The following is a 20,307-nucleotide window of genomic DNA, read 5'->3' as shown; positions in this document are numbered from 1 at the left end:
ATCATTTATCAGTCTTCTTGCTGTCAGCGAGGTCATGTTTAAGTTGCCTTAAACGATCATCGTATTCCGTCTTATGCAAATTGAATTTAAAGAAGTACATCCTGGTGAATTTCCTTTGGACTCTCTCCACAACACTAACATGTTTATCATAGATTGGCGACCAAACAGCAGCACAGTAATCAAGCCGACTTCTCACCAGCGAGTTATAGTTTTCATACTTTCCGGTTTCTTAAAGAACTTGCCACAACGGAAAATGCAACCTTACATCCGATACGCCTTACGCGTAACCTCACCGACATGTTTGACGAATGAGAGCTTACAATCAATAATGACACCCAAGTCACGTTTAGAATTAACCCTTGGCACAACATCGTTTCCTATTTTATATCGATAATTAACTTTGTTCGATTCGGTCTTCCGTGTAATTGACATGACTGCACAATTCTTCACATTCAATCCCAGCCTGTTCTCCGTGCACCATCTGTGAAGGCGATCAATTTCAAGCTGAAAAACTTCGCTATCGCTAAGTGACTCAATCTTACGAAGCAGTTTCAGATCGTCAGCAAAAGCAAAGGTATTTTCAATCACGGCCAGCAGATCATTGACGTATAAGACAAAAGGAAATGGTCCTAATATTGATCCTTGTGGAACGCCAGAGGTTGGAGTAATCTTTCTCGATCGTCCACTGCCAATTACCACGAACTGATGCGAGCGTACCGTCAGGTAAGACTTGAACCACTGAATCAATGAGCTGCTAAATCCAAATGGAACGAGTTTATCGAGTAAGCGACTGTGACTGATTTTGTCAAACGCTTTGGAGAAGTCTGTGTACAGGACATCAACTTGACCGCCATTAGCCATAGACTGCGATACTGCTGTTACAAATTCCATCAAGTTTGACTGCGTTGATCTTTTCGAAAAGAAACCATTTTGTGAACGCTGAATCTCGACATGCCGTGACCCAACCAAGTCGCTTTCCACGCCATCTCTCTGATATACCGATGTGAAAAAACTTGCAAAATATTACAGATCGTCGCCCTGTCATTACTGACATCTTCACCATATCTCATGTGACTTGGTGACTTGGTGACTTGGTGAACGCAAAGAAGCAATTAGTATTATCTTTCAACTTACTTTCACAATCATCCGCATAATTTACGAAACAGATCTTGATCTCCTTTTTCACTTGTTTACGCAGCCTCGAGAACAATTCCTATTAAACACGCTGTCATCAGCATTCAACCTCGCTTTAGCACTGAACTTCTTCTTAATCAGCTTTATGAGCCTAGGCGTAAAATAGACTGGGTAGTCCCTCTTTGAACATCTGTAAATTTTCTCATTCGATATGTACTCAAGGATATGCAGCTCTTCCCTCACGTAATAAAAAGTTGTTATTCTTCTGTAACTGATCTCATTCTATGTCAACAAAAGGGGGTTACAAGCTTATAGATTGCTGAATAGAATGACTTAAATGAAACTTTCTGCGTAATTTGCTTAATTAGTTGAATGTGAGGTTTGTTTATAGTTAATTCTTGCGTTCGGAGAAATTACACTGATATGGTAAAATTACAATTAAGAATTTTACTGTAAAATTTATTCCAACTTCATTGTTGAGTGAAGGCCTATAGGCTTATAACAAAACGTTTTACTTTACTTTACTTTAATGTGGCCATTCCCTCACTAGTGAAAAGTCTTTCCGTCGCTTGTAAGCTTTTACTCATCTGGATACGTGATATCAAATTCCTTCACTGGTACAGTAATCTACTATTATTGCCTATCCACCCGGAATATTGTTGTTACATGTACATTTTCCCACCCAAGGACCTGAAAATTCAAAACCAAAAGTGTTCCAGAAGAGAACTGCCATTCAATCATTTTTGCTGATAAGTAATGAAAATCTCCTGGTATGTTATGACTTTTCATATGAATTTTCCTTCACTTGTGATGTAATAAAAAAGTTGCCACATGTAACGACAGCTTTCCACGGGTGGGAATAGTATTTTACATGACTAGGGATAAAAAGATGAAAAGTAGAGTTTTCGTGTGAATTTTGTTGATCCGAGGCGAAGCCGAGGTAAATAAACACACGAAAACGAGACTTTTCATCTTTTTATACCGAGTTATGTAATGGATTTTACATGCTAAGGGCGTCGAAAGAAGTGCTTGAAACATGAAAAGTACGGTTTTCGACGCATGTAGCATGTAAATGTACATATAACAACAATATTCCGGGTGGATAAGCAATAATAGTACATTACTATACCAGTGAAGTAATTTGATATCTCGTATATGAGTAAAAGTAACCGAGGGCTTCAGCCCGAGGTACTTTTACTCATCGTGATACGAGATATCAAATTATTTCATGTGTAAAGTATGGCGTTTTACTTTACGATCGAGGGAAAGGGTCTTCACTAGTGAGGGAAAGGCCACATTACCTCACTTGTAAAGTAAAACAGCATACATTGGATGCTGTGGAGGTAGTTCATTACATGAGGGATCAATTTTGTGATACGAGCCGAACTCACAAGTGTGGTTTTAAGCAAGAAGTTTTGGAAACGGCAAAAATTTTGCACTTAATTATTGAAATACTTAATAATTTTTTTTTAAATTACTTACATAACCTCGGTATGTTGACATTGTGGAGGAAAGTTATTATGTGGCGCACTTATTTTTGATATCACTCTCGATGTATTTATTGTTTTTAATTGTTTTTTACATTTTTATTACAGTTAAAAGAACTTTACGATGAAAATATTTAAAATTTTAAAATATACAATAATCAGTACACACCATACAGTCTCTCACAGCTGCAAGTACACCGTTAAAAAATTGTAAAAGTAAGCTCGTAAAAATGATCAGAATTTTTGTTACAGAATTTGCGAGGACACGGGACAAGATGTATGATAAATGTAATCTGAAACTACTAACTACTACGACAATGTTCATTACATCGATACGAATCTATTACTTTGATTTGATGTAAGACGTGTAAGACTTACATTGAAAGGATTGTCAGACTAAAGTAAATCTATTACTTCCTTTGTTTTACAATGTACTTTCCGTATAATAAGACGACGTCAATTAATACTCATTAGTTAATCTTGTGGTCGTTGATGAGAAGTTCTCATTGAGAACACGGTATTATCTCCGTTCAAAAGTTGGTTGCATCTTCTCTTCTTGTACACAAAACAGCTTCAGAGGAAAACAAAAACTCAGGAGTTAAATTGAAACGAATCAATTTTGTGTGGTATCGTTAAAATCTGTTAAACAATTTACGTGTTACGGCATGTTTTATTTTCATTTACATTGCCTAATCACGTAAAGCATTGTAATTACGAGGTTCCAAGTTGTGTATTTGACGAGTGGGGAATACAGCCCTCCCCTTCGGGTCGGGCTGTAACACCCCTTTTATCAAATACACAACTTGGAACCTCGAAGTAATATACTACCGCTGCCGTGACATACCATCACAAGTTGTCATTAATAATGGCTAATTGATTTATGTCTTCCAATGAAAATTGGATTTGTTACAAATTTCAATACATTTTACAAGCTAACTTATACTTCGAAAATCGTAAATTCTAGTTTTGTGTGGAGGAAGTGATTTTGACGTTTTTTAGCGGAATCAAAACGAAACAACACGCTTTCGAGTCTTTATTGACCTTCTTGAATGAACAAAATTCAAACGAAAACTTGACTTTTAAACTTTACGTCCCCAGTTATGTAAAATGACCATTACTACCTGCTAATGAGCCGGTTTTTTCAAACATAGTCTTGGATTCTTAGTCGGAATCTCAAATCGTCTAGCATGCAAAAAAAATGTTCTGGCTACGTGAGACTACGTATTTCGAACATTTGAGACTTTCGTTTTTCACTAGGCGGTATAAATCAATCGAAAATGTATTGATTTTCGATACTATTGAACGTAAAATGATCGACGATGATGTAATGATGTGTATTCTTATGCTTCAAACAATATAAACGGATCTGCGGAATGTTTTGAGACAGTTTTGCCTTGATCTAATTACACAAAATTACATAAAGCCTCAATATCACAATCAGAATTACATTTCAATGAAAAACAAAAAGAAAAAAAAAACAAACGAGAATACTACCGACCGACACTACATTGTGCGTGTGCGTTGGATGCTGAACATTAATTTCGATCGGATTTTTGTTCTTGATAATTCCGTTTATTGTTATTGTTACCAGCTCCTCTCTTTAAACAGAAATTCACATTTCAATTTCAGCTGAAACTATTTAAAATCAGCACGTACGAGTACACTGTGTATAAATACACCCACGTTTGTAGTTGCCCCGTAATTCGTCTATTTGAATTCGATCGAATCGATGAATTGGTTGAATATTTTGCTGTTTGTATGGTTTTGCTAATTAATGAACCACTCAAGTATATCACAGCAGCTATCAGCAATATTCGACGAATATGTATGAGGAAAATGGCCATTAGGAGATTAAATATGATGTAGATTGGGGGACTGTTCTATTAACACTTTGTACCGGTCATCCTTTCGGCAGGAACCTATTTTTGAGAGTTTCCCGAATATTATTCTTGCTAAATAAGTGCTTCAGAGCGAAGCGATCAATCAAATCAATCAATGTGAATAGCTATTCGGTTTGTGCAAACAGACAATAGAAAACGCTTGTTCGTAGAACTACTCACAGCTCTAACACGACAGAACAAATTGAACAATTTCACTTATAAATTGGCAAGGTCAACAGAGCTTCCTTCGTGTCTTCTCAATTAAAAACCCCATCCAAAAGGAACGGAAGACGATACACACACATGTTGCAATATGCACGAGACACACAGCGCGTAATATACGTTGATATTTTCTTTTTTGTTTGCTTTTGCTGGCCGAAAGTTGGCACCAAACTTTTCAAATACGAATCGACGGAAAAACGTTTTGTTTTTCTTTTTCATTCTCTGTTGAAAAAAAAAGTATTTAATTGCAACAGACGACGTAGCATTGGGATATATATACTGAGATAATTATATAGACGACCGCCTAGGCATAATGTGTTATCCCAACGATATACAGGAATTTATCATCATTAATCTTTCTGTAAAGAGTTTTGCACAAACGAAAATTTATGTAATTGTCGTACACACAATTCACTTATTTATTACAAATGAACGCCGGATATATATTGAACAGAAGAAAAAAAAATATTTATTTTCGTACTCTCTGCTGTTCTGCACAACACATTCACAAGAGTAACATTTCTTTGAACAATTTCCTTTTAATAATTCCGTTTTTTGAAATGGTGACACGCCGTTTGTTTGAACGGTTCACATTTCCATCTTCATTAAAATGCACACACAAAAAATCAGATTTAATTTCCACTGCCTAGATGGAGAGATTCCTTGTTATTATTTCCGCTTACATTTTATAACTTTGATATTTTAGCGTTCGAACGAAACGAACGAAACAATATAATGGTGATGTGATAGTCACGAAATAATATTTGGAACTGAAATTTGAAGAATTTTCACTGTGCGTTTTCCCCCAGAACTAAACGGAAAAATCGTGTGTGCGAGACTCTAAATTTACAAATCTGAGTATGTGTGAGTCAGACAACATTTTAATGTAATGCAAAAACACACAAGACAGAATCACCAGACTTATTTTCGTATTCATTTCTTTAATTGTTTTTTGTCATGGATTTCCACCTTGTGTGTATAGTGCATTTGGAAGTGTTTTGTCTCTGTGACACAGGGAATTCGATATACAGAATCGCTGAAATGAAAATTCAAGTTTAATTCTAAGAAGCTGTTTTAGTCACACCGTCAAGGTGCATTGGAACAAAAGTTTAGGTGCTGCTTAAGTCTTGGGTTTCACTATAAATGCAACAAATTGTTTTTGTTTTCGGTTCTCCAATTCTTTGACGTAGGAATAAAATGCGCAATGTTTACAATTTCAAGTACACATCACGCTTTCAGGGATAAATAACTGAAGAATAAATGTTTTGATGATTGAGAGCATTAAATCTGTATGGAGTAGCTAAAGTAAATGTTAAGCGACAATTCAAAACATATATCGTCGGCAACATGACGGACATATCTCCGTTATCTCAGGAACTACTGAACCGATTTTGAAAAACTTTTTTTTCCCTGAAAGGTAGTAGCAAATTATGAATTTTGAGCTTTTAAAAAAAATTTGTGAAATCAGCATTTTTCGTTGTATTCTCTAAAGGCTTTTCAGTTTTTCCACAACAACTTCCGAACCGTATGGCCGATTGATGTCTCACAAATTTTGTTTAAAAAAAAGCTGGTTTTTACAGTTTTTGGACAATATCTTCTGAACCATATGGTCGGCTGACTACGCCAGGCTCAAAATTCACAACTTTTCACTGCCTTTCAACAAAAAAAAAAGTTTATCAAAATCTGGTAAGTAGTTTCTGAGATATCGGGGAGATACGCCCTTTAGTTATGTTGCCGACGATTGTACTATAGTATAGGTCTCCTGGCTTCGCTTATGGAAAAAAGTACTTCTACCAGTCTAGAATCTACCACGAAAGTCGTTTTAACTGAGCTGACAGCCATGCTAACCTTTTTTTGTTAGTTTCTAATCATATTTTTTATTGCCTGCCCCATGCGAAAGTTGACCATTACGCTTCATGCAAAATTAGAAGTTATAGCTCGGCTAAGGTCATTTGTTTTAATAAGAATACGGAAAAACACGCTAGTTATAGGGTTTTATGCAGCTCTCACCGTCAAAACTTCTTCTAATTAATATATGAAGGCACTAAAGCTCTACAACGTCATGCAACGTCAAGTCGAGGCTTAAGCCGATTTAAAAAAATCGCTGTCCACTCTGCTTTTACATCTATTTTCATGCTAGCATGAAATGAAATGGCGGATTTCATACAAAAATTCACCTACTGTGAGGATTGTCATCGCCGTGATGATGTGGTGAATTTTTTTTGTATGTGAAATCATCAGACAGGTGTGTTCCCGCGTATCTAATAAAATGATGATCTGCGTGACCTCCCCAAAGTCCATGCTAGGAGCAGTGGTGTGATGCTACCTAATTTTTCCTCAGTGGTCTAGTCTGCAGGCTCCATTAGAGACAAACAAGCGCCGATCTAAAAATTGTATTTTTGATAGTTGTCAATGGGCCCTATCAATAGAACAAACTGACAGTAGAGGTAGTCACAAACGAATCAAACCTTTTATTTCTCGAATGGATCGTTTTTGAATCTAACAAATCGACCGCGTGGACGACAACTTTTATATCGATAAAAAAGGAAAAACGTTGACAATTGGGATGTTTTCATTTGAAGGACTAGAATTTAAGGACACTAAAACTAAACTAAACTAAACTTTAGAAGCATGCTGTAGAACAATTTCTTGCTAAAATGAAGAGTTGCATCGAAAAAGCAAAATTTCGGTCATGGCTCGGCCCATTCACCATTCTATGCATGGCCAATACTCAGGACATATAATGTCTCGGAAATAGTTCGTAAAAATTTCCAAATATTTTCTTCTAATAGGTAAAGTTGCCTCTCACAGACGACAATCATAACATTAGGAGAGCTATCAAATTTGTTCCAAGTATTTTCGACAAATTCAAGTAAAAATCTTTTACTTCATTTGATTTGACATTGATGTTTCTACAATTTAAGACGAAATTACACTGAGACTTGAGCAAGGGTGTTGACTGAGCTCTGAAAATCTGATAGATTATTTTGATGGACATTACAGAATTCGTAAAACAACAAACCCAATGCCAATCTTAGTGACAAAACATTTTATTTACAACACTGCGTTCAAAAAAATCACAATCGCTACCACTACACCACTAAATCGAATCGCTGTCGAGCTGCCCTTGCCATAATCCTCATTAGCTTGCTTCAAATAGTTGTACAATGGGGCGAAATACTCGTTGAGTGCAGCTCCAGACATTTCACTGTCTCGTCCATTTGTCATCAGTGACAAAACCTCCGACCAGTGTTTACTCAATCCCAAACTTAAACCGTTTTTGATTAATGCACCAGCGGCAGCGTTACCTTGAATATCACATTTGTGCAGTGGTTTCGTTGAATCGTTGGGAACGTACTGACCGGCGGCGATGCATGCAGCCCGATGGAACTGGAATTGAAGTATGTGCGAAACGAAATACCGAATGTAGGGAACATCAGCCGGTACATGATATTTAGCGCCTGCATCGAAGTATGTTTCTCCACGTTGAGTGGGTGGTTTCAGCTTCTGGTATTGTGCTCTCAAATCCCACCAATGCTTATTCCATTGGCTCGCTGGAACGGCTCCGCTGAACACATCCCATCGCCACTTGTCGATGAGAAGACCGAACGGAATGAATGCAATCTTTTCCAATGCCATTTTGAACAGGGCATTTATGTTGTCGTCCTCTGTATCTTTGTAGTCCTTCAAGTAGCCAATGCTTTCCAAATGTTGTGGCGTCGAAACGGACAGTGCAATCAAGTCCCCGACTGCTTCGTGGAAGCCGGGATTGGCACCAGTGCGGAGAACTAGTGGCTTATCTTTGTACAGAAGGAAGTAATTGATGTGTCCCATTTCATGGTGAACGGTCACAAAATCTTCCTGGTTGACACTGGTGCACATTTTAATTCTGTAGTCGACACCTGCAATATATATCCACCTTTAGAAACTAAGTAAAAGAAATGACCCTGCTGGTCGTTAAACGAACCGTTGCAGAAATCCCAGGCGGATGCATGGCAAGTGATTGTTCGATTTGTTGGCTTAATGATGACAGCACCTCGGCTTTCATCATACGACATGTCATTGGCCGGTAGTCCCAATCCTTTGAAGAATTCGTCTGATAGCTCAAACATTTGCACAACGCTGACATTTTGTTGCACCATACTATTGGTTACGTCGATTGGGCTTCCTTCCGGGAACGGTTTAATGTGTTCGTATAAATTGACCCAACTTTGAGCCCTTGAATGGTATTTTGATGGTGGTTAAAAACGTAGGAACGTGTGATGGTAACATCGATAATCTTACCACATATTACCAAGTAGATGAGCTTGGATCAGACCATCAGAATCGTCCATTTTATCGCCGTGCATTTCCTTTAATTTCCTTCGAACATACGTATGCAGTTCAGTGTACAGTGGTTCGACTTCGGCCCAAGCCGCATCAACTTTGGCAACGAAATTATCATCTTCGTACGCCTCTAACCACATCTTACCGGCATCGGCGAGATCTGTGATCATGAAAATGTTTTTGTTTTTTCATCGAACTACTGACAACGATTCCTCTTCGGTACACTTACTATTGAGACGAGCAGCCTTGTTATTCAGTTCAACGTACGTAGCATATCCGCTTCGCATATTTCTACCGCTCTTGTCATGCCATTGTTCCTGTTAATTTAAACGAAAGAACTTTTCAATTTCCATTCCTTTTGTGGCACTTCAATAAATTTCCTTACCCAAGTCCACTTCAATTCGTCGTAATCAGTTGACGATGCCATCACTTCCGATATTTCCGGATCTAATGACAGAGTGACCTCTTTGTTTGTAATATCACAGTTTTGTGCGCTGAACGGACAAATTCTAGCAAGATTGTAGATATTCTCCATGCTGGTTTGAGCGGTTGTCAGGGTACTTAAATCACTGGGATCGAGAGCATCTTTGCCCAAGTGAACCAGATATTTCAACTGTCTCTTAACCAGTTCGTCGCTAAAATCGTCCGGATTAGCTCCTTTAAACACAGCGTCATGCCACCTTCGCGTAAATTCTGCATTCTCAAGCACCATTCTCTCATACTCAACTGTTAGCTCATCATTTTCCGAATCTGTGGCCACATCCCATTCAGCGTGGACTAATTTATTGCACATTTCGGATCCCTCTACTTCATATTGCGCTAGCCTCTCTGGCATTTCCTCCACTTGTCTTTTGTCATTTTCAGCTTTCAAGAAGTCATACAGGGGTGCAAAGTAGTCCATCAATGCACTTGAGGAGATTTCGGGCGATCCAGTCAATTCATTTAGCGCTTCCGACCAGTGTTTGCTGTAACCGAGGGATAGACCGGCTCTCAGCTTATCACCAGCTGCTTTACTCTCGTAAAAATCGCATTTGTGCAGTTGTGATGTCGGATCAGTGGGATCGAATTCTCCGGCCTCTATGCACAAGCTGCGATAGAAACTGAATTCAAGGATATGAGCGACGAAATAAGCAATGTATTGAGAATCGGCAGGGATGTGATATTTAGCGCCCGGATCGAAAAACTCTTCACCGCGAGCCCCTGGTGCTCTGACTTTTTGATACTTTTCACGCAATTCCCACCAATGCTTGTTCCACTCAGTTTCCGGTGTGTTACCACTGAAAACATCCCAACGCCATTTGTCGATTAGGAGACCGAACGGTAAAAAGGCCACGCGTTGCAGAGCCATTTTATACAGAGCGTTGATATTGTCCGCATCAGAGTCCTCGTAATTTTCCAAAAGACCGACTTTGGTCAGATGCTTTGGTGTGGCCACAGACAGGGCAATGGTGTCGCCGACGGCTTCATGGAAGCCAGGATTAGCACCAGTACGGTAAATTCCTGGCAATTCCTTATACATCAGGTAGTACATTATGTGGCCCATTTCGTGGTGCACGACAAGGAAGTCCTCCATGTCGATGGTTGTACATTGTTTGATTCTGAAGTCTTCGCCTGTTGAAAGAAATCATAGGATGAAGTAGGTCTGGGAGAAAAACAAAACAAAATTCCTACGAACCGTCACAGAAATCCCAAGCGGATGCATGACATGCGATGGTTCTATCGGTTGGCTTTTTAATAATCGACGGATCATTGTAGCTCATAAAGCTCGTAGGTAGACCCATGCTCATGTAAAATTCATCCGACATATTGTACATGCGATACTCGTCGAATTCTAGCTCCACCATTTTCGATGTCACATCGACATCCGACGCATTTTTAAATGGACGTGTTGTGTCATATAGATGACCCCAGTTTTGTGCCCACATATTGCCGAACACATGTGCCGGTAGCAGTGGATCGGCCTTGTTGATTTCGCTGTACAAGTCAGACAATTGATATCGTACGTAACGATGTAGCTCATTATAAAGTGGCTCTACTTCAGACCACAGTTGATCAACCAGTTCAACTAAATTACTGTACTCGTATCGGTCTCGCCACATTGCTCCAGCGTCTATGAAACAAAATTTTAAAAAAAATGTTAAAAATTGAATAGACCATCAATTGATCAACTGATCGAACCTTCAAAACCATTCGCCTGTGCTGCCTTATTGTTGAGTGCAACATAATCTTTATATTGCTCTCGCATCAATTTTCCAGACTTCTCCCGCCACTCTTCCTGTTTATGGAAAATCTGTTAGTTAACAAACGGGGAAAAATCCTCAGCACGAGATCTACAGACCCAAAGATATTGCATCTCGTCATAAGTGCCACCGACGCCAGCTAATGATGCTAGCCTTCCTTCAATGTCCGGATCCAATGACATTCCTTGACTTTCTAAATTGCAACCAAGATTACTGTACGGGCAGATTCGAGCACTGTTATAAATTCCCGACATGTTAGTTCGTGTCCTTGTTAGAGCATTTAAATCGTCATCGCTCAAAGCGGCACTACCAATATTCTTCAGCAGCATCAGTTGTCTTCGGATATCTGCATCATTGTAGCTTTCAATTAACGCATCTTTGAAGTATTCGTCGTATTGTCTCTTCCTATAGTTTGCATACTCGATCGTTATGATACGCTAAAATGTGAAAAACGGACATTTTAGACCTTGCGTTGGGAGTGCTGGATGTTTAATACTATTTTTGGTGAAGATCGAAGGAGAGTTTTGAATCACATTTGAATTTTCGCTATTTTGTTGGCCGAATTTCATTTCATTTTATATTCAGATGCGTTAATTGCATCCAACCCAAATAACGCTGTAAACACATCGGGTCTTTGATCTGGGCCTGGACTGAGAAAAGCTGACTTAAATCAGTAAAGGTTGAAGTTCAGCCTGAACGAACCTGAAACCGTAATTTAGCATTCAAGTAAGGTCAGGTTCAAGTAAGTCAGGTCAAGTTCAAGTAAGTCAGGTCAGGTTCAAGAGGTTCGGATCAGGTTCAATTGAGTCAGGTCAGGTTCAAACAAGTCAGGTCAGATCAGGTTCAGATGACTTGACATCAAGATAATATTTTCGGGTTAGGATGAACTTGACCTGAAATCACTAGACCTCGGTCAAGTCAATTTATCAGGATCTTCAATCGCTGCATAGATTTCTCACAGCATCGGAGATTTGACAACGATTTTTTAGTAGACCAAATGACATGATACGTTTTGCAGTGGTTTCATACATACTACAAAACTTTCGAAACTCGCAAGCAAAGTTAAGTTTTAATTCTATGATTTTCACCGATTATTAATGAGTGGTTAACAAACAAAAACGTCCAAGTGATAGAGATAACCATTTATCACCTACTTATCCTAATCTACTGTTTGTACTCCACTTACGGCGGTTATTTTTTCACTAATTAACCACCAATTCCGACACTCGATTACACATTTTTTGTAGAACCTCTCTAAGTGCAGAAAGTCATAGAACATTGAAATTTATGGCTAAGTGTCTTTTGATTGACATTGTAAGTTAAATTGCCAACCGGAACGATAACGAGTTTCAAAAATAAACCATCAAATGAGTGTTAATTCCAAAATCGATTGCATTAATCGTGTGTTACTACACACCGATTGTTCCATTTACAATTTGAGATAACTTTCTGAATGGCGAATATTGTCAGTGAGACAGAAATATGATTTCGACTTATCGATTGTGATGGATTATTAGGCCGATGACATGATACAAATATGTCCTGGTTTTTGAGTAATTTACGGTTCTTTGTTTTACAAAAACAGCAACGGAAATTTTCTAAAAAGTTTCACTGAAAATTGTTCGGATGAAGTTTGGGGCAATGAAAGTAGATAAGTAGGTATGGCCAGTCCATACAAGTCGGAGCACATACGGATTTGCATGGCGCCACCTCAAACGAACTCATTTCTAGTGGAAATTTGCACTAGAAATGAGTTCGTTTGAGGTGGCGCCATGCAAATCCGTATGTGCTCCGGCTAGAACAAATTTGAACGTTTGGCCATACCTATCTATTTACCTTCATTGGTTTGGGGTACTCGAAGTGGTAACGTTCAGCGGAGTAGGTCGACCGCGGTCAAAAGAAATATTACCATAAATTTCAGGTCAGGCAATAACTGTACATATCACGTATGGCCGAGTCTTCAAAATCGGTCGGTTTATTTGAACGTATTCATGTCAAAATAATATGAAAATGAGTGCGTTTGAATCCGTTTTTAAAATCATTGTGTCCTCCGCTGTGACATTGGACCATGGACTTCGTAGTTTATATTCATTGAGGTTAAGTAATTTTATAAAAACAACGAAACCTGACCTGAACCTCGATTCATGGAAACCTCTTGGCTCAGGTTTCAGGTGACTTGAAATTTTCATGCCAGGTCAAACTTGATTGAATCAGGCTCAGGAATTTTGAGTTGAGGTAAACCTGACAAATTCGGAGTTTCATACGCAATGTTCACATTTCACAGTTTTTCATTAGTTTCACTTGTTCTCACCTGTGCCTCCTCCTTATCTACATTGCCGACATCCGTTTGTACATCCCAATTGGCACGGACTTGTTGAGTACAATACGCTCTCGTTTCATTATCATAAATTTCCAGGCGCAATTTCATTCCTTCTTCGGTTAGCTGGCCGTTAGCTAAGGATGCTAATACGACCACAAGAAGGATAAGAAACCGTATTTTCTGCAATGAGAAAAAATCAATTAGCTTTATCAGTTAAAGGTTTTTATTTGTTCGAATTTGCTGTGTTTATCATATTGATCAATATAACTACTTCAGAAAGAGATATCACATGTCTGCACGTGATATTAATTTGTCTATAATGTACGATATCCGCTTCGCTTGCATTGTACTTGATATTACTATTCGGCAGCAAAAGCACCAGTTTTACAGCAATTTGTTGGTGTGAAGAAATATAATTTGTGATGATAGGATTAACTACTTTAAAAATGTAACAGAAAACAAGAACTTATGGAGTTTGAGAAGTTGTTGGTAGAATCAGCAGGTCGACGAAAATTGTATTTTATTGACGACAAAAATGCTTTTCTGTTACTCTGTCGCACATTAGAACAGTTATCATCGAATCTATTACTTCATTTATTGTACCACGAAATTTGGTATAATAAGACGATATGTTAGCTGGAGCTGATTATTGGTTTTTATTATCATTGTCGGTAACAGATGAAATATAAGTGGACCTTTTTTCATCAGAGCTGTGACTATTGCAGGTAATACTTTCGTAAAATTGATTCTTGAAAATTCTAGAGATTCTTGAAGGAAAAAAAATCCTGAAAAAAGGCACTGTTTTGGGACAGAAAAGGCCAATAAACACTGTACACTGTAATCGTACACTGTTGTTACATAATTTGCGCTGTAACAGTTGACACTTTCAAGCCTTTCGACACTTGACACTTTCAAGCCTTTCGACATTTTCAAACTTAAAAACTCGTGCTAAGATGCTCATAAGCATTCCAACTGAAACTACTTAACATTCCTTTCATTCAAATGAGCATACCACACCAATTTATATATGCAAAAAATGCAAACACATCTTTTATTGAATAATAAGCTAAACTGAACCTTGCCTTCATTGCAAACGTGTTTGCGTACGAAATAAACAAAAAATCGTGTCGTCTAAAGTCTAGCAATAATATTACAATTTGCTTTTTTCGCTCAACAGAAACTTAATTCAATTAACTAATTCAACAGAACCGCTCCGATTGAGTACTGAACGCAGATTGATTAAAGTTTCGAGTGTTACGATATAATGTCTGAACAAGCTGGTGTACAAGTCGTAACCGGTGATAAGGAAGATATTTAACACAATTTTTTGTTGCATTTAGTAAATTGAAGTTTGATTGATGCGTTTATGTTGTTTTCTGAAACTTTCGTTTTGTTGTCGAACAGAGATATTAAAGCTTAGATGTGATTCAAACTTCACAAATGATTTATTTCAATACTTCAGAAATAGGCAATAGGTGGGTACAATAATAGCAATACAAGTGATTAGGAGGGATTAGATATTGATTGAGTAAACAGCTTCACTTATAGGTTGTATCTCATTCGACTTAGTACCTTTGAGTTTTTGTTGGTCATAAGCATCATGTCCTACCGACATGACGTCAATTATTTATAGAAGTCTTTCAACGAAGTTTGTAGAATTCCTTTATTGTGTCAATAATTGCATTTCGTTTGGTCTTCTTTCGTTGATAAATACACACACGGAATTTTGAAAACCGACACATTTTCTGTTTCTGTATTGTAATCGACCAATGGTACAAAACTTTATTTTACCTGGAAGCCAGACTAACTCCAGGGGTGGCGTTATCTAATACTAATATGCAGAACAATCACCAAAAGAAATACACAAACAGAGCATAATTACTCTTCCCTTTCCCATGGATCGCGTGAAGCGAAAGTGGAGATAAAATGCTGTTTCGACCTCCGGAACCAGTGGCGGTCAGAGGTTAGCGTGGTCTAACCATCTTCAGTCGTTTCCACTGATCCGTTACACGAGACAGCAGTACACTTTCAGTTGAACGAGTTTCGAAAGTTTACAAGAGCAAGTTCATCTTCTGATGGAAAATCGGGAAATAAAGTGGAAAACTGCTGTGAAAACACCCAAGCGCAGCAAAAAACAGAAAAATTTCATTTCTGTGTTTTACTTGAGTTTCTGAATTCTCCATATAAAAATACATGCAAAATTCACAAAAAAATCAGTAAACCGCGAAACAGAAGATGTGTCGGTTTTCAAAATTCCGCGAGTGTAGCTAAGAATAGCCGCAGAAATGTTTTTTTATTTTCAAGTATGACCGGGTATCGGTGAAGTAATTGAGTTAAGTGAGCCGCTGCTCTCTATAAAGGGTGTGCTTTGTGTTTAACCTTCGCTTAGTTCCTAGATTAAACGATTTAAACAAATGTACCATGTTTGCACAGACATAAAATCGATGAGGGCACGTGAGACTTGTTGCCATATTATCTCAACAGAGAAAATGTGAGTGATAGCAGTGAACGTATTAGAAGGGTATGGCGTATGTCATTGACCATATAATGTGCACTAAATTTGTTGCTAGACCGTCGCACGGTGGAACCTCCATTTCTGATACAAACTTCTAAAACAGCCGGTTTTGATTACACGTTAGATTTTAAATGCAATCTTCATTGTGATCAAAATTGTCGATCGAAAAAAACCTTTCATGGACAAGCAAACCACAAATGTTATATCGAATCTGTTACTTCTTTTGGCGAATACAGTGTTTAAGGAGAGCGAAAACCAGTTAAATTTAATTGGTCTCGGGGTCAGCTGTCAAATATTCATCAATGAAAAAAGAAATTGAAAGTTGAGCCCAGTTTAAATTTGTATGTGATTTTTCTCATTTTGACGTGTGACCCCGAGACCAGTTTAAACAAAGTGGTCAAAAATCGCTCTCCTTGAACACTGTATAGACGGAAATTGCTACACTCTTTTTTATATTTTACTATAAAAGACCGCAACCAGATTTTATCGCTTGTTTTGATAGTCATTTTCGATAACCAACACACTCCAATAACAGGCGTTCTTGTTCTTGTAGTGCGTTGCGATAGACGTCTTTTTTTGGACAGAGGGTACTAGTGTTGCAAATTATTGTTCAGAACCATTACTGTTCAAAATGTTCAAGTTCTATATGAGACACGTGGTATTCTTCCACGATATTCGGTTCTTGAAATGTCTTAACTTAAGTATTGTTGAGAAACGAAAAGATTTACTTGAGGTGCTGTTAAACTACAAATTTTCTGCTCCGATTAAATTTTACAGTAAAAGTCAACCAAATCTGTATCGAAATTTGTTTCAGCCGTTTTTCAAGTTGGTCCACTGATTATCTGTAACTCCACTATAAATACACAGTTGTGCCACTAACACAGGTGTGTTTGTTTGTTTGTATGAGTGGATTTCTATATATAGATTCGGTATTGATAACTTTTTATAATAAATTTGAGCAGCATCGTTGAAAGTGATATGAATTTCTCTTTCAATACCACACTTCCAGCATGAGTGATAAATGATCATAGTGGTCAGCGTTTGTATGATACACTGTCCAGTTTCAGTACTCTATTTAGAGTACCACTCACGCTTGAAGTGCGTTGTTTTCAAGCTAATCACACGGCGGGCCAAATTTTAAAACAATAAGCACGCAATGACCATATTGTGCTTTTATGACGATAACTGAGGCGGTTCTTTCTATCTGAAAAAGTCGAATTAGGGAGCAAAACAAGTTTGGGATTGTTAATAAGTGTTATAAAACAAAGTGCAACTAAAGTAGCAGAGATTCACACACGGTTTTACCACCTTATGTAGTTTGTTTACTAGAAAGAGTAATGATGAGTAATCTTCGAAACAACAAGTTTTAGCGAAAATTGAATTTTCAAAATTCCTAAATCGTTTTTGATAGCCGCTGTAAGCGTCAGAGTTTGTAGAAGCGGCAGAACTTACGGTTGACATTTGAATTTGTGGAGTGGCTGAGAGAGATGATCTACCGTGTAATAATTATTGGTCTCGGTCACCTAGTCGTGAGGCAATAGCTGCTGAAAGTGAAAATTTCGCCATCTTATAGGGCAATGCAAAATGTCGTTAGAGTTTTATGTTGATCCGTATTCAGCTATGAAAGCATGTGTGGCGCCACTAGAGAAACGGTTGAATGAACTAAGTTGAAGGGTGACTTGCCCGGAAAACGGAAATTAATTTTTTTCAATAAACAAATACAATTTGTGTTGAATCTGGGATGCTCACAAATTACCCGACACTAATTTTCGAAATTTATTCTCCTCCTTCCTCACATTACAAACAACGAACCCTTCTTCCTATGGGACTGCGAACTGTTTGGGTTATTTGGCGGACATTCCAACGACAATCTAATTTGTGATCCTGCACTGAGCGAAATTTCCTTCGTGCTATGCGTATATCATTCGTGCCCCCTGTTAAAAGTGTGGTAAGGTAGTTATACAGCCGGCTCGAATATAATACGTGCGAGAAGTATTTCTCTTCCACAAAGATTTAAAAATATGAATTTTATTGAATTCATCTACGGTAGACACCATATTAGCAGCTTATAGTAGTTATTATGTATTTTAGCAGCTATTGGTAACAAATATCTCAAATTAAAACTTGACTTCTTTGGGAATTGAACCGAGGACCTCTGGATCATGAGCCAACGATCTTTCTAATGTTGCAGTACAGTAGTGTTGGTTGACATTTCTTATTGTTGAAGCGTACTTTAAAAGCCATATACGTGTGTGGCGTATAAGTTAGGCATAGAACGTTATAAAGTATCGCACATAAATAATTACATGTCGTTATTTAACATAATTGAATTTAAGTCAACTTGATAGCAAGATAGTTAGATTATCAAAATGCTTATAATCAATTTCAGATAATTCCAACTTAAACAACTTTCTGATATGATTACGAAATAAAACTACTTCACAAAAAATGAAATTATTTTGTCTAGATTTCTCTAATTTACTAAAAAACAATTTTGTAGTTGATCTTCTTCGTGTTAAGAAACATAAATAAATCTGATCCAAATTCAATGTTTAAGACCAACATCCACTATATACGTTAAACATACGTTATATGCGTTTAATTTCCGTCCCACCCGTAAGTTATCCACATTCCACGTACATCACTACAATACGTAGCACATGAATGTTCAAATCTGACAATCGAAATACGTAACTACGTTGTCAACGTGTCCCACGTATAGAAAACATTGTCCATGTATCATATATGTCAATGATGTATATCATACCGTTTCGACGAATTTTACACACACGCGGAGTATTGTCTGAAGTTTCTTTTTCTGGGTGACTCAAAATGCTCGTAACTTACCGAGTAAATGAATATGAAACGAAAGCGATCCTCAGGGATTTCGTGTAAATCATGATTGAAAAACCATGACTTATGGACTCAAATAAGTTTATTTCCAGTTCATTCATTACACATCCATATATCCAACATTCACAACGACTGTTCATTCATCGTCTTCTCTTTTCCGCTTATTTGTAACCTCTTCCATCAGCACATCATCGGACTCAACCTTAACATCTGGTCGCACCTTAGCCGGCACAGTTTTCGTCGTAGTGCTAAACTTGAAGACTGGTTTCGGTATCGTTACCGTTTGTGATTTTGATGCATTAACCGCCGGACGTTTAATGGTTGACGTTGGCGTTGATTTGATCTGTGTTTTGATGGTCGATCGATTTTCGATTGCCGATTTGGTCATTTTCTTGTTTTGAGCCGCTCGTAGCTTGTAATTGGCAGCTACCAAACAATATCGGTCCGGCGGTAATCGAAGACCACAATGTGGTTTGATTAGTGGCAATGGTGCAATGTTCCGACCTCGAGCCAATTCGAGCAGTACCTAATACAGATCAGAGTTAACATATTTCTCTGGTCTACCATCGTTCGGTCATATCACTTACATCTCTCGGCGGTGGTGCAGTGAATGCCTTGTCTAACACCATTTGCGAAGCCAATTTAACATCGTCCAGATCGATGACTTTCTTCTTGGCATGATTTGTATACACTTTGGCATCGTCCAAAATACAGGTGACGTATCCTAAACACACAGGGAAAACAAACAATATGTTACCATTGAACGGAGGAGGTTATGCACCGATTACGTACGATAGGTAAACTCTAGCAGTTGATTTATTACGCGCGGTTCATAATCGGTAATTCCCAGTTCCTTCAGAATGGACATTATGACCTGGGCATCTTTCGGTATATGTTTATTTGGGTTTGATTGCTTGGATCGGTCTCTTTCTGACGCCATTTCACCAAATCAAAAAAATGAAAACAACAAAAGTCGCTGACAGTTTAATAGTCAAGGTGGCGTTCACTTTACATAAAATTTAATGACATTCGAATAATGCTCGTTATACGGAAATATTTCGTTAAGTGTACGTAAAGGACGTAAGGGCAAAAGAAATTGAAATGGTATCTATGAGAACTAAAAGAGTGATATGACTGAAAAGACTTTGGTACATCTTCTGTGCTATAGAACCTCTTTGAGATGATATAGGTCCGACAAATTGCATTTCACTTTACGTATGTTACGTATACTTTGTGATCTGTGTGATGCAAGTTTTTTCCATGTCGTAACCACGTAACCACAACTGAACGTGCTTTCCACAGTCATATGATTTGAATTTCGTTCAATTGA

The 20,307-nt window shown here is 37.9% G+C and overlaps 5 protein-coding genes across 7 annotated transcripts in view; 2 read left to right on the top strand and 3 right to left on the bottom strand.

The window, feature by feature from the left end:
• LOC119076805 (FH1/FH2 domain-containing protein 3) overlaps positions 1 to 2,750 on the bottom strand; it is a 75,706-nt gene extending 72,956 nt beyond the window's left edge. For 2 of the 3 annotated variants that reach the window (XM_037183771.1, XM_037183770.1), the window contains exon 1: positions 2,617 to 2,750. In XM_037183771.1, coding sequence (XP_037039666.1) covers positions 2,617 to 2,637 — 21 coding nt within the window. In that variant the 5' untranslated portion in view covers positions 2,638 to 2,750. The remainder of the gene's footprint in view (positions 1 to 2,616) is intronic. The other variant, XM_037183772.1, reaches the window with a different exon arrangement.
• The window catches only part of LOC119077216 (odorant receptor 43a-like), a 456,342-nt gene that overhangs the window by 98,612 nt on the left and 337,423 nt on the right, over positions 1 to 20,307 (top strand). The window lies entirely within an intron of this gene.
• LOC119076842 (putative odorant receptor 71a) overlaps positions 1 to 20,307 on the top strand; it is a 439,431-nt gene that overhangs the window by 97,365 nt on the left and 321,759 nt on the right. The gene's annotated exons all lie outside the window — the stretch shown is intronic.
• LOC119076813 (angiotensin-converting enzyme-like) lies at positions 7,755 to 14,862 on the bottom strand. Its single transcript, XM_037183800.1, has 10 exons — positions 14,692 to 14,862; positions 13,601 to 13,789; positions 11,388 to 11,726; positions 11,228 to 11,324; positions 10,725 to 11,159; positions 9,435 to 10,660; positions 9,279 to 9,366; positions 9,008 to 9,209; positions 8,691 to 8,941; positions 7,755 to 8,625 (listed from the first exon to the last, which is right to left on the bottom strand). Exons 1-10 carry the CDS (start codon positions 14,695 to 14,697, stop codon positions 7,778 to 7,780), a joined length of 3,681 nt encoding a protein of 1,226 aa, XP_037039695.1. The 5' UTR covers positions 14,698 to 14,862; the 3' UTR covers positions 7,755 to 7,777.
• Positions 19,042 to 19,950, bottom strand: LOC119076868 (transcription initiation factor TFIID subunit 9). Its single transcript, XM_037183876.1, has 3 exons — positions 19,770 to 19,950; positions 19,565 to 19,701; positions 19,042 to 19,503 (listed from the first exon to the last, which is right to left on the bottom strand). Exons 1-3 carry the CDS (start codon positions 19,915 to 19,917, stop codon positions 19,114 to 19,116), a joined length of 675 nt encoding a protein of 224 aa, XP_037039771.1. The 5' UTR covers positions 19,918 to 19,950; the 3' UTR covers positions 19,042 to 19,113.

The sequence above is a fragment of the Bradysia coprophila genome, unplaced genomic scaffold (genome assembly GCF_014529535.1).
Source record: "Bradysia coprophila strain Holo2 unplaced genomic scaffold, BU_Bcop_v1 contig_232, whole genome shotgun sequence".
Classification (NCBI taxonomy): Eukaryota; Metazoa; Arthropoda; class Insecta; order Diptera; family Sciaridae; genus Bradysia; species Bradysia coprophila.
Note: the sequence above shows the minus strand (reverse complement) of the source record. Positions and strands in the feature narration are given on the sequence as shown.